This window comes from Leptonychotes weddellii, chromosome 2 (assembly GCF_054177405.1).
Source record: "Leptonychotes weddellii isolate Sample4059 chromosome 2, ASM5417740v2, whole genome shotgun sequence".
NCBI classification, from domain to species: domain Eukaryota; kingdom Metazoa; phylum Chordata; class Mammalia; order Carnivora; family Phocidae; genus Leptonychotes; species Leptonychotes weddellii.
The window spans coordinates 166619581-166633150 of NC_138370.1; the positions used below are offsets into that span (position 1 = coordinate 166619581).

Here is a 13570-nt window from a genome sequence, read left to right on the forward strand (position 1 = left end):
AAGTCCAAATCGGGTGGTCATTTTAGATGGAGCAAATTTAGGGGATGAGACAACTTTTACTTGGCATGAAGACAGGGGACCTGAGAAAGGATTCACCCCAGCAGGCATTGTAGGGATAGTGAATTAATGGAGTTTGGTACCTGTATGAGCAAGGGCTCTCCAGACAAACAGAATCAATAGGACATGTGTGTGCAAAGAGAGAGAAAGACAGGCAGAAGGAAAGAGAATTCTTTTTTTAAAGATTTTATTTTATTTATTAGAGAGAGAGCGCGAGCATGAGCAGGGGGAGAAGCAGAGGCAGAGGGAGAAGCAGGCTCCCTGCTCAGCAAGGAGCTCGATTCGGGGCTCGATCCCAGGACCCTGGGATCATGACCTGAGCTGAAGGCAGAAGCTTAACCGACTGAGCCACCCATGTGCCCCAGAGAATTTTTTTTTTTTTTAACTGGCTCATATGACTGTGCAGACTGGCAAGTCCAAAATTTGCAGGCTGGGCTGGCAGGCTGGAGATCCAGGGAAGAGTTGCAGTTTGAGTCCAGTGGCAGCTTGCTGGCAGAATTCCCAATCCCTTGAGGGAGGTCAGTCTTTATCCTAAGGCTTTCAACTGATTGGGTGAGGCCCACCCACATCCTGGAGGGCAATCTCTCTTACTCAAAGTCTACTGATTGAAATGTTAATCCCATTCAAAAAACACCTTCACAAAAACATCTAGAATAGTGTTTGACCAAATATCTGGGTACAGTGGCCTAGCCAAGTTGGAACAGGTAATTAACCATCATAGTACTGCCTAAGGGAAGCCCAACACAAAGCAACGGGGTTTATCTAACTCATGAATTAGGACAACATTCTAATCCCTCTGGGTATTCACATGCTTCCAGGCCCCTTTGTAATTCCATCCCTTATGCCTTCCCCTCACCGCTGACTCATCCTGAAATGCCCTTCTCCAAACCTGCTTCCTTCCCCAATGGAAAAAGTCTACTCATCTTTCCAAGTTCCTATCAAATGTCAACCCTGTGATACTTTCTTTAATACCACATCCCATGCAGGAGAACTAATTCCTTCCCTCAGTCCTTCATGCATGTACTGTCCTAGCATTTATCACACTGCATTCCAACTGCTTGACCATCCAACAGGGGATTAGCAAAGTGGTTACAAGCATACACTTTGGTTCCAGACTTCCTCAACTGAATTCTGGACCTCAGCAAGTTACCCAATGTCTGGATACGTTAGTTTCTTCATCTATAAAATGGATATAAAGTAGTACCAACAATCTGAACTTATAGTGAGGACCCGGTATATGTAGGACTTCTAGAACAGTGTCCAGTATGTAGTAACCACTAAAGAAAAAAAAAGGCAGGGACGCCTGGGTGGCTCAGTTGGTTAAGCGTCTGCCTTTGGCTCAGGTCACGATCCCGGGGTCCTGGGATGGGGTCTCTCATCGGGCTCCTTGCTGAGCGGGGAGTCTGCTTCTCCCTCTCCCTCTGCCCCTCCCCCCCGCTCCTGTGTTCTCTCTCTCTCTGTCTCTATAGCTTGCTCTCTCTCAAATAAATAAATAAAATCTTAAAAAAAAAAGGAAAAAAGGCAGTTATTTTCATTCTTAGTGTTACTGTTCCTATCTGATGCCTATCATGTGGAAGGATGAAATGTTTCTGGAGGACAGGAATGTTACCATATGCCTCTTTCCTCCCCCCTCTAATATTGTGTGGAACAGAGCAGGGGTCGACAGGCATTTACTGGAGTGTTCATCACCTTATATCTGTAGAGCTCTCTAATCACAGATACATATACTGATTCAAAGGTTGGCAACAATTGCCCATTTAAACCTCATTACAACCTTGGGAGGTCTTACACCCCCATTTCACAGATGAGGAAAGTGAGAAGCAGACAGGAAGTGAATCGTCCAGTGATCACACAGCTGGCAAGTGGCCGAGTCTCTAACTCCAAGGTCAGTGAGAGGCAAGGGCAGAGAGGCCAGAGTTCGGGAAAGCTTTCTTGCCTGGTCCAGGGACCGCCCTTCCTCCCTGCACTTCCTTCTCCTTACCTTCCAGAACGCGGCGCTCTGGACTGCAAAGCCTGCGCGCGCAAGGAGGTCCCTGTTCGCACTGCAGAACTGACTCAGGAGAGGGTGTGAGCCGCAGAGGGCGATCAATACAGGATATCCTCAGCCGTGACTGTGGCCTCTTCGATTTTGGTCTTAATCTCCGGGAGTGGAATTTGGCTGATCGCCACCACTACCAGGTTTGCGGTGTGCGCCGAGGCACTGGCCACGCAGATCCAAAAGGACTCTTCGTACCGTTCCTCCACCACCACGAAGCGGAAGAGCTTCTCCTGGAAGTTGGCGATGCGCTCGGTGAGGTCGTGAAACTTGACCGCGGCCATGAAGCTGGTGATGGCCAATGCCATGACTCCACCTGCAACCCAAAACGTCACCCTCGTTCAGCGCTCCTTGGTACAGCTGTGCCGGCCCTCTGTGAGGTGGCATTTCTGTGGCACAGGCGACAAGCTTGCTTTGGGTTGAAAAATTTCTTAGGGTGACACAATGATTTTTTTTTTTTTCTTAAGTAAACTCTCCCCTCCTCCTCTACCTCAGGACTCCAAGGTGCGGGGTCATGCACTCTACCGATGGAGCAGCCAGGCACCTGGGGATGACACACCTTTTCATGTGCTTTTATTTTTTTTTATTTTTTAAAGATTTTATTTATTTGACAGAGAGAGACACAGCGAGAGAGGGAACACAAGCAGAGGGAGGGGGAGAGGAAGAAGCAGGCTTCCCGCCGAGCAGGGAGCCCGATGCGGGGCTCGATCCCAGGACCCCGGGACCATGACCTGAGCCGAGGGCAGACGCTTAACGACTGAGCCACCCAGGTGCCCCTTCATGTGCTTTTAAAAGCAGCGGATAATTCACACTGTGAGTGGGGAGAGGTGTGGGAGAGAGAGAGTAGGCTTCATCTCAGATCAACTGCATTCCCTTACCCAACACGGCGTATCCACGTTTGGGTACGTTCAGTCTCTACGTATCTCGGGGTTTGGATGGAGACCCTGAGGCCTCTGTGGGAGGATTAAGAACCCCTCAGTGTGCAGACTGGGGGTCCAACCCAGCGCTGGACTGTTCTCTCTTCTTTAATTATCCCTTTTCCACGCTTAAGGGTAAGAAGAGGAGGTAAGAGAAGGAGGAGAGGAAGTAGACGGGAACCTGGAAGGGTTCCAAACTTCACCTACTTCCCTAACTGTTGCTTCCGACCTCCACGTCTCTCTCTTCTTTCTACTTTTCTACTGCTTGCTTTTAATATTTATTTATTTTTTTTTAAGATTTTATTTATTTGCGAGAGAGACAATGAGAGACAGAGAGCATGAGAGGGAGGAGGGTCAGAGGGAGAAGCAGACTCCCTGCCGAGCAGGGAGCCCGATGCGGGACTCCATCCCGGGACTCCAGGATCACGACCTGAGCCGAAGGCAGTCGCCCAACCAACTGAGCCACCCGGGCGCCCGCTTGCTTTTAATATTTAAAAGACACATTTATCATGCTTTTTGCTTAGATTATTATGTCTTCATTAAAGAAAATTTGGACACCAGAGAAAATCACAAAGATGAAAATACAAATTCACTTTTATCCTAAAAGCCAGGTAAAAATACTTTGAACGTTTTAATGTATTCTCTTTAACAAAATTGTATTCTGAAGCTCTTACCGTTTTCTGCTTGTTTTTTCCCCTTTACTTGAACATTTGTCTATATTGTTAAATATTCTGTTATAGCACCACTTTGAACTGATGCATAATATGTTCTTCAAGCAACACACCTACTTAATTTAATTAAGTTTAATTGGGTATGACTTTATTTCTGGATATCTAGATTGCAACTAAATTTTGGTATTACAAAGTGCTGCAGAACATATGAACACCTTTTTATAAACATCTCTGTGCTCTTTTCCAGTTATGGCCTTAGTATAAACCCCTATTTGGATTTGTTTAATTAAAAAATATTCATGTTTTCGGGGCTCATTTGAGTGGCTCAGTTGGTTGAGTCCCACTCTTGGTTTCGGCTCAGGTGGTGATCTCCAGGTCACGGGATCAAGACCCACCTCAAGCTCCACGCTCAGTGGGAGGTTTGCTTCTGTCCCTCTCTCTCTTTGCCTCCCCACCCCGCTCATGCTCGTTCTCTCTAAATTAAATAAATCTTTAAAAAAATATTCATATTTTTATGCCTTTTAACACTAAAGTTCTGTTGAACTGCCTTTTTAAAATATTCTCATCAGTAGTGCTTGAAAACGCCATCTCTCTGATGTAGTAACTTGACAGAGATGAACATTTATTTAATCGTAGGACTGAGCGCTTTTTACATGCCAGCCACTACGAGGATTCATGTGGATGGAAACAAGACACCTGCAGTCCAGATGGGGTGAGCCATGTATATAAGTAATTCTATAGGATGGTCACGGTCTGCAAATGCAGGCAAATACATAGTAACTGATCTACTGACATTACATTACAATACATGCTAAAACAACATTATCTGCTTGTGTACTTTATGGTCACCCTGTATAAAGCAAACGTAGTGATGGGTTATTGCCATCATGATCCTTGACCATTTGACTGAGGTTTTCTGAAACAGCCTCATTTCTGGGGATTTTATTATTTTTGCTATGTATGGCTTTTTAAGTGCATAACTAAATGTGAATTAATTTCACATAATTATTGTGTATCAATATACTCTCAAATCAACACACACTTTTGGTTTTTGTCTCAGAAAATAGGTCACGATCGTTATAAAGGATACCATGATTAAAGAAAAGACAAAGGGCTTAGACTCAGTTGTACGTTGGTTGGAATCCCACCTCTGCTACTTACTGCTGTGTGGCCTTGGGTAAGGCTTTTAATTTCTCTGAGCGTCAGGATCTTCATCTGTAAATATGGGTCTAATGATACTGCCTCATAAGGAGGTTGTGAGGTTTAAATGAAAAGAGGCCTATAAAAGAGGCCAAATGCTCATCTCCTGTCATTTGGAAGGCTCCCTCCCACCCTCACAGCTGTGGCCCCACCTCTTCCCCTCTTCCTCTCTTCTCCCTGCCACCCCCAGCTCTCTTCTCTCTTCTCTTACCCCCACCTCTCCTCTTTGCTCTAAGTCCTCAGCCACTCAGGCATGCCACCAATTTGGCTCTTTACTGTGACAGAGATTCTGCAACTTTCAGTAAAGAGGACATTCATGCCCATGAGGAAGGTTATAGATTAGAGAAGTGGAGGCTGAGGTGGGTGTTTTAATTCCTGTACACCTTCTACCTACCTACTTGGAACTCAGCCTTGTCGTGGCAGTGGACGTGAATTTCTCTCCCTGGGGGCCTTCCTTACCTGCCAGGACATTCCATAGGCAGATGCCCCCGGGGCCGTTGACTGCCCTATATGGAACCTGGATCATGTTGAGAATGGCAAAGCCCATGCTGACCAGAGCCAGGGCCAAAGCCAAGAAGAGGAGCAGCAGAATTGTCACGTGGAGGCCTGCATTGAGTTCCTTCACCAGGTGTGGGAAGACTGGGAAGAGAAGACACAGCCAATATTTCAGTGTCAGAGCTGGGCTCAAGTTCATACAGTCCAGGCCTGCTTACCCCAGAAGCTTTAATAGAGGGGAGAGAGGGCAAGGCAGCAAGGGCTGGGTTTTCAAAAAGCAGGAGACTTCTCAGGTGGCCAATAATCCTCTCTTTCTGGCAGTGGATGCAAAATCGGAATGTGCCCTAGCTGGCAATTTAAGTTGCACTGACTTCAAAGCCCCGGGATCTGGTGTGAGCTGATGCACACAAGCCCTAAACGGTGGCTCTTTAGCAAAGGAGGTTGGCAAGAGAGTCAGCCAAAGAGGGCCGATTGAAAAGCTTTAATCTGGGTCAGAGAGAAATCAGAGAGGTAGAAGAGGTTTCAGGTACATCTGTGAAGAGTGTAGAAAGGCATAGCAGAGTGAAGCCTAGACCTGGCATCCAAAGATCTGGGTTCAAATCCCAGTTTTGCTCATTTGCCGCAAGTATAAAATAGGATCCTCTAATCCCTGCCTCCCCTACCCATCTTACCAGATTGTTGAGTAGATCAAGTGAAGTGCACAGGAATAATAATAGCACTTAATAAGCACTGATAGGAAGCTAGGAGCATCATCTTGGATCCCTCATAATGACTTGGCAAGGTAGTCATTTTTCCCCAGGTATGATGGACCCTTACTTCTCATGTGCACTGTATTCTATTAGAGTATTAATTTTCCATATTAATGTGGCAGGATAATTTGGCGAGATATTAATTTGTATCTGTTTTCTCTATATTGGCCACCACACAGTAGCCATGAAGAGTAAATGATACAGTATGGCAGATATTGCCTGGGAAAGACTGAGTTCTCAAAATGGCGGCCGGGGCTGTTGCGGTTCTATTGTTACTCTCTGACTTAGGAAAAGTCACGTGACTCCTCAGAGCCTCAGTTTTCTCATCAGTATAATGGGGTAGCAATAGCTGCCTATGAATGGAGGGTAATCAACATTTACTGAGTACAGTCATGTCAAGAGCCAAATCCTTTACATCATTATTTTATTCAGTGCTTGTGACAAGGATATAAGGTAGATTTTATTAAACCCATTTCAGCATAGGCTTGGACATTAAGTCCCTTATCTTTGGGCAAGGTGACTCTGAATTCTATATAGGATTATAGTCCTAGATACCATATGATATATGGAGTTTAGAGCACTGTTTTCAGTAATTACACTGAGGAATTAAAAATGACAGAAGCTAAAGAAAGCTAAAGAATGCCCAAGCATACCCCTTCCTCTGCAGCTACTCTGGGGTTTCTACTGAGCACCTCCTGGTCAAATCAGGGTCCACTTTGTGAATCCAAACTCCCTGCTTCATCCTTTGATGTCAGGACCAGCCCCTCCTTGTCTCTGCCCCCCGCCCCCCTGGGGAGCCAGGACTCAAAGCTTTCCTGGTTCCCCTCACTCTCCTGAACGCTTTTCCCCTCTGGCTCTTTGCTGGCTCACCTGCCTCCCTGTAGTCACAGAAGGTTGGCATCTCCCAAGCTTGAGAACTAGAATTTTGGTCCTTCTCCCTTTAAAATCCTTTCCATTGAGAAGTTTCCAGACACTCCATATTTATATCCTAGTTCTAATCTAACTTTCTTTCCAGTTTTGCATTTCCATTTGTATTTATCTCCATGTGGTTATCTTGTCGGCATCAGAAACTTTACCCTGAGCTTCTATCCAAGGGATTTTTCTTTGCAAGGCTTCTCTTTAACCATTGAGTCTCTCCTTTCTTAGTGTCCCTTAGGTTTTTTTTTTTTTCTTTCCAAACTTTCAGCCCTGTGTGAGAGAACGCTGTGATAGATGCAAGTCTGTCCCTAACCTGCCGCAGCGCAAAACCAGCCGACACAGCCTGGCCCAGCTCCAGTGAAAGTGTTCAGAGAGAATCACACCCAAGGCTCTGTGAATGGAAGTTTATATACCTTCCCTGGGGACACCCCAGGGCAGCCGGGAACTAAACATTCTTGAACACTGCCCTACCCAGAGCTGATATTAAAACATCCTTTATGATTGTCACACGGTTCTGGTGCTTCAGAGAGCAGACCGAGTTAGATGAACCCCCGGAGGCTGTCTCCCGTGGGGCATCTCTCTGGGAAGTTAAGAGGAGAGAAAGGGACATTTATTGAGTTCCTCTCCAGTGGGCAAACAGAAAGTGCTCCTTTACTCTGGCTTCTGGCAGAGGGAGTTTACATTTCTGTGAGCTGGGATGGCAGGGGTTTATTTGACCCTGCTGTGGAAGGGCTCAGTCTTTGTTCTTCTCGGGACTCCTTCTACTGCAAAGCTGGTGTCTGCTTCAGCTCCTTCTCCAGCATCAGTGTCTGTGCTCGGGGATTCTAAATTATGCTAGACCTACCAACTACCACCTCACATCCTCTATTATCTGTTGAACCATGCCCTCCCTGCCATCCCCCACAAAAAAGAGGGGGTGAGGTCCCAATCTCCAGCATTTCAGAATATGACCTTATTTGGAAATAGGGTCTTTACAGAGCTAATTAAGATGAGGTTGTTAAGATGGACCCTAATCCAATGTGATTGGTGTTCTGATAAAAGGGGAAATTTGGACACAGACACACTTGGAGGGAAGACCATGTGAAGAGACACGGGGAGGATGCCATGTGAAGACCGGATGACATGGCGACAAGCCAAGAACACCTGGGGCTACCAGGAGCTGGAAGAGGCTAGGAAGGCTCCTTCTTCCATTGGTTCGAGAGGGAGCATGGCTTTGTCGACAAGCTGATTTCTGAGTTCGAGCCTCCAGAACTATGAGAATATGTTTCTATTGTTTAAGTCACTCAGTTTGTGGTAGTACTTGGTTACAGCAGCTCCAGGCAACCACTCAGTCATTTCTAGTGGGATCTGTCCACCCTGGATCCTCCCACCCCTGAGAATCCCCATTCACCCACCACCTCCCCATGACCCTTTGCTGAACTCCAGGAGAACAGTAAGGACTACTAGGGGGATGCCTGGCTTTGGGAAAGTTGCCACTCACAACTTCCAGAAGGAGCAACATGGTGGAAAGTAGGAACTATGGGGTCAGGCTAACCTGGGTTGGGGTCTGGCTCCAGCATTCAGGGCTCTGTGACCTTCAGCAAGCTGCTTAACCTCTCTGAGCCTTAGTTTTCTCCTGACAGGGTTGTGGAGGATTAGTGTAGCATAAGTCACAAGTTTGATGTCTTGCATGGGAACATCCAGGGCAAATGAATTTAAAAGTACTTTATTGCTATTCATTCAACCAATGTTTTTGAGTGCCGGTGTTTTAATGCACTCTTCTGGGGGCTTGAGATCATCAATGAATAAATTGATGGAGATCCTTGCCCTCATGGCAACACATTCTATAGGGGTGGAAACAGATAATAAATAATAAACATAACATAAATTATCTAGTATGTAAGAAGGCAGTTATCATGGTCACATGATACATCATGCTATATAATTACCAGTAGCTATTTTTATTATATTCCCTAAGCACTGTCTTATTAAAGTCTCTGGAGTCCTGTTGCTATTGATTGTCACTCCCCTGTTCAAGCTTGGGAACTTCCTTCATGAGGTCTTTCATTTCAATTAATAACGACTATTTAAAAATTGTGCCTTTTCTCCCTCAATTGTGTACGTGTGTGTGTGGTTTTGAAAGAATCCCAGACTTCCAAAAATTGTAAGAATGGTACAAAAGCATTTGTTTTTTTCTCCTGAACCATTTGCAGGTAAATTGTCCCCGCATCCTTGAGTACGTTAGGGTCTATTTCATTCAAAAAGAGATTTCCTTGCAGAACCACAGTACCCAAATCATTGAGTCAATGCTGGTACAAGCCTGCCACTTAATCCTGACACCCCATTCAAGTTCCACCAATTGTCTCACCAAGTGACGTCTTTTAGAGCAAACAGACCCAACTCAGAATCCCCTCGTGTGTGTAGTTGCCATGGTCTCCTTCGGATGACCTCTATTTTTATTTCTTTATGTGTGTGTGTTTTCCGTTTGTGTGTTGGTGTGTGTGTAATGTTTTTAATAGAGCTATTTTTCCAGTATCCCTGGCCCAATATAATTGCTGGATAAATATAAATATTCCCAGAGACTTTTTTTCCTGACTATCCAAAACAAATATGCATTTCTTTTATTCGTATAAGTGATGCCAATTCATATTATTATATTTGTCAATGGCTTTAGCTTTCTGTCTTTATGCATTTAATAAGATACTTAACCCTGGGCAGGATTCTAAAAACTACAATTCTGAAATATAGAAATCAAATGAGTAAAATTCCTTATCCCCTTGCATTGCAGTATGTTGATGAATTATGGGTGTGTAGGACACTGTTCTCATGAGCGATCCAACTGATTCTAAAGGCTTGCAGAATATTGACTTCTTTGCTTTGTTTTTTAATTCCCAGAAGATCCTTCATAAGCTGGGCTTGGATTTCTGCTCTGTTTACACAGGCAGCAGCTCTGAGGGGAGACTAGATGTCAGCTGATGACAGTGCCTGCTCACGTTCATGGAGAGCTGCTAGCGCCTTGCCCCAGATCTCCCCTCCAGGGATCGCCCAACTTGGGCTCTCAACCCAAGTAGTCTGATTCCAGAGCCCGGGCTCACAGCCCCTCTGCCTGTTCTCAGACTATGGAGCTTTTATATAAACAGAAGTGGAAGCGCGCTGGGCTGGCTGATAATACCCCAGTCACGTGGCATGGTTCCGAAGTCTGGCTCTGCTGTTTCCTGGTTGGGGGACCTCAGGCAAGTTATATAACCTCTCCAAGTCTCAGTGTTGTCCTCTGCAAAATGGGAACGTTTAAGAATTCCTTCTTCATAAATTTGTTATAAGGTTTAAAAGAGAGAAGCCATGTAAAGCATTTAGCAGAATGTCTGATACATATATCAGTATTTTAATAGTTACTTCTAATAGAGGTAAACTACAGAAGTATACAAATCTCTATTTTTAATATTTCTATAAGCCTCTACAGAAAAAAAAAAATTCTTTTGGTGGTCATCATGCCTTAGATTGAGGCAGAAGTCAAATTCCACAGTTAGAGATAAGCACCCTTACAAATTAAAAAAAAAAAAAGTGTTCTACAGCAGCTTGCGTGCCTGGAATATACTCACTCGTGAATTGGGACTGGCGGCCCCCAAGCCCGCACTGTCGAACTTTACATCCTCGGAAGAGCCCGTAGTAAATATCGCCAATGAACTTGACCAGCTCTGGATCAGTGGCATTGACCAGGTCCACTCCAGTCTGACAAAGGATTTTCCCACTCAGCCAGTGGGGCGCTGCCAGGGCAATGATGATCAGGATAAAGGAGGAGAAGCTGAGTAAAGATGATAGCCCATACCACACCTTTTTGAACCATCCAGGCATTCTAGTGGGTGCAGGTCATCCTGCAGGTGGCCGGCATTCTCTGGACACTCTGTAATCCCCTGCTCCAGGGTTAGCTCTTCCAAATACAGCATTTCAGGATTTCCAGTGCATCTTCTGGTCCTCCCTCAATGCCTGCCTCCACAGCCCGTGTTTACTACAAGCACGTCCGGAAGTCTCTACAGAGACCGCCTTCACCTGACTCAAGTGTAGAGGAGTGTGTTACTGAAGGAAGTAACTGTATATCTCCCACTAGACTACTGTTTCAGCAGAGGGTTTAATTGTTCCTTTCAGGTATTTAAATTACCCTGGAGTGGACCTCTTGATGGCCAGGAAGTTATTAGCAGGCAAAACTAGGTAAACCTGACTATAAAGAGACACTAACTACTCTCAAAAAATGCATGCAAAAGAAGGAAACTGAGCATGTAATGATTAGCACTTGAATGCTGCCCACAATGCATGGTGTCAAATGTCGAGCTCCTGGCTGTGTGCCTGGGCATTTCTTTCTGTCAGAATCTCCAGAACTGTTATTAATACTTTTGGATGACCTCTGTTCTCAAGGCTTTTAATTGAAATGTGTAAACAAGGCTATATGATACTTGGATTTATCACTCAGTGAATCTGCTGTGGGTAAATTGCAGCAGGAGTCGGTTTGTGGCTGGACTGGGGCAGCCTGGACCCCAACACTCACATTCCTGTCCTCCAACAGCACCCTCCCCCGCAACCTTGTGTCATCTGAAGTGGGAAAGAAAAGTGTTTTTCTAATGTGTTAGCAAATACCCACCTTGTCAGGGGCTTTACTTCTTCTAATACTGAAAATCTGTTTTGTTTTGTTTTTTTCTTTTAATCTGTAGCCACCACGAATGAAATATTCCCTACTTTCTATTTTATACTGTGGCTTTTCAATTTTGATTTTTAGTCCATTACTGAATGCCAACTTGATGTCATGTGAGACTGGTAACAGCGACTCTCAATAGCTTTGGGGAGTCACATTTGGCAGAAATGGCACAATAGAATGTTTATTTGGTCAGAGAGGTCTGGAGGGGGGGGCGGTTCCGGAGTTTGCATTGTTAACCGACAGGAGTTCCAGAAACCTCACTTGGATAGCAACGAGGGACCAGAGGGACATGGAAATGGAAATGTCAGTTTCCTTCCCTATAGTGGGGTTCACTTCTGTGGTCTCTCCACAATGAAAATAAACAAGAGTGTCCCTGAAGCTTGTGTAGAGCTTTTCCTGGTACAAAAGGCTTTTACCATATGCTTGCTCCCCACCCCTTGCCCCCGCCCCCCATGCTGCAGCAAGGCTTTGTGGTAGGCAAGGGATGTTCTATCCTAATGACCCCTCTCATGAGAAAACTGGATGCAGGGCTTGGGCTGGAGTTCAGGTCTTTGAAATACAGCAGCTCATCTTCATCACAGTGACCCTGAAATAGCAAATGTTTTTCTGGTAATGAAGACATAACAAAAGGCTGAGAAGAGGAGTTGGCACATTAATAAAAGACCAATAATGGTCTTACAGTAATGTTAAGTATGCTTTGGACCTGCGCAATACCTTTGCATCGTATTTCTGCCTCAGATGATGGACCAATGTCAACTATTGTGTTTTAGGGATTAAGCAATTATTTTTAGAACGATTATTTTAGAAAAATAATGGGAAACAAATGATTCCCAACAAGCCCTTGATATGCTGAATGGAAATGTGGTTAAGTAGAACTCTCCTGAAGACCTGGGTTCAAATTCCTACTCCTCTGGGCAAGTGCTTGAGACTCTTGTGCCTCAGTTTCCTAATCTGTCATGGGATTATTGTACAAAGTAAAATGAAATAGCACACACAGATTATGGCATACAGAGGGCACCAAAAATGGTGTTGACCTCCTCATCCAGTCTTCTAGCAATTCTGTTCCTGGTAATGACGCTTCTCATAATTAATTGTGTTGCGGGTGACATCCTGTTCTCCAGGAACGTATTTTTGTCTGCCTTGTCTGGCACACATGTATTGAGCAAACATCTTTGTGTCTGCTACATGTACGCCACACTGCGTTTGGGTGGAGGGGGACACAAACATGTATAATATTGCCAAAACAGTGATGCAAAAATTGCAGTATACTGTATTTTAAATGTTTAACACTTTACAAATTAATGCTTTTAAAACAACAACAACAACAACAACAACAAAACCCCCACGAAAATTATTACAGGAGTTCTTTTTTTTTTTTTAATTTTTTTTTATTCTTATGTTAATCCCCATACATTACATCATTAGTTTTTGATGTAGTGTTCCATGATTCATTGTTTGTGCATAACACCCAGTGCTCCATGCAGAATGTGCCCTCCTCAATACCCACCACCAGGCTAACCCATTCTCCCACCCCCCTCCCCTCTAGAACCCTCAGTTTGTTTTTCAGAGTCCATCGTCTCTCATGGTTCGTCTACCCCTCCGATTTCCCCCGCTTCATTCTTCCCCTATTACAGGAGTTCTAAAAAATATGACTCCATATGGCACAACAGGCCTTTGGTCTGGAAGAGACACAGTTCAAATGTAAGTCCTATAATAATGTTTTTGGACCTCTGTGACTGTATGTAAGACCCCCTTTGTCCAGAATGTTAAAGGTCCACAGTTAAGCCCCACCAAATGGTACCCACTGCCCCCCCTTTTTTTTTTAAAGATTTTATTTATTTATTTGAGACAGAGAGAATGAG

The 13570-nt window shown here is 44.7% G+C and overlaps 1 protein-coding gene across 1 annotated transcript; it reads right to left on the reverse strand.

Moving 5' to 3' along the window:
• Positions 1-248: 248 nt before the first annotated feature.
• CLRN2 (clarin 2) lies at positions 249-11168 on the reverse strand. The gene is made up of 3 exons (XM_006743205.3): positions 10621-11168; positions 5340-5519; positions 249-2408 (listed from the first exon to the last, which is right to left on the reverse strand). Exons 1-3 carry the CDS (start codon positions 10871-10873, stop codon positions 2143-2145), a joined length of 699 nt encoding a protein of 232 aa, XP_006743268.1. The 5' UTR covers positions 10874-11168; the 3' UTR covers positions 249-2142.
• Positions 11169-13570: the final 2402 nt, after the last annotated feature.

What these genes read in the sequence shown, in the direction of transcription:
- CLRN2 (XM_006743205.3), bottom strand. Translation starts at nt 10,873, where the DNA reads ATGCCTGGATGGTTCAAAAAGGTGTGGTATGGGCTATCATCTTTACTC. An exon ending in CCGCCAGTCCCAATTCACGA is followed by an intron (nt 5,520 to 10,620) that starts GTGAGTATATTC and finishes TTCTCTTCCCAG; the next exon opens with TCTTCCCACACCTGGTGAAG. An exon ending in CCTATGGAATGTCCTGGCAG is followed by an intron (nt 2,409 to 5,339) that starts GTAAGGAAGGCC and finishes TTTGGGTTGCAG; the next exon opens with GTGGAGTCATGGCATTGGCC.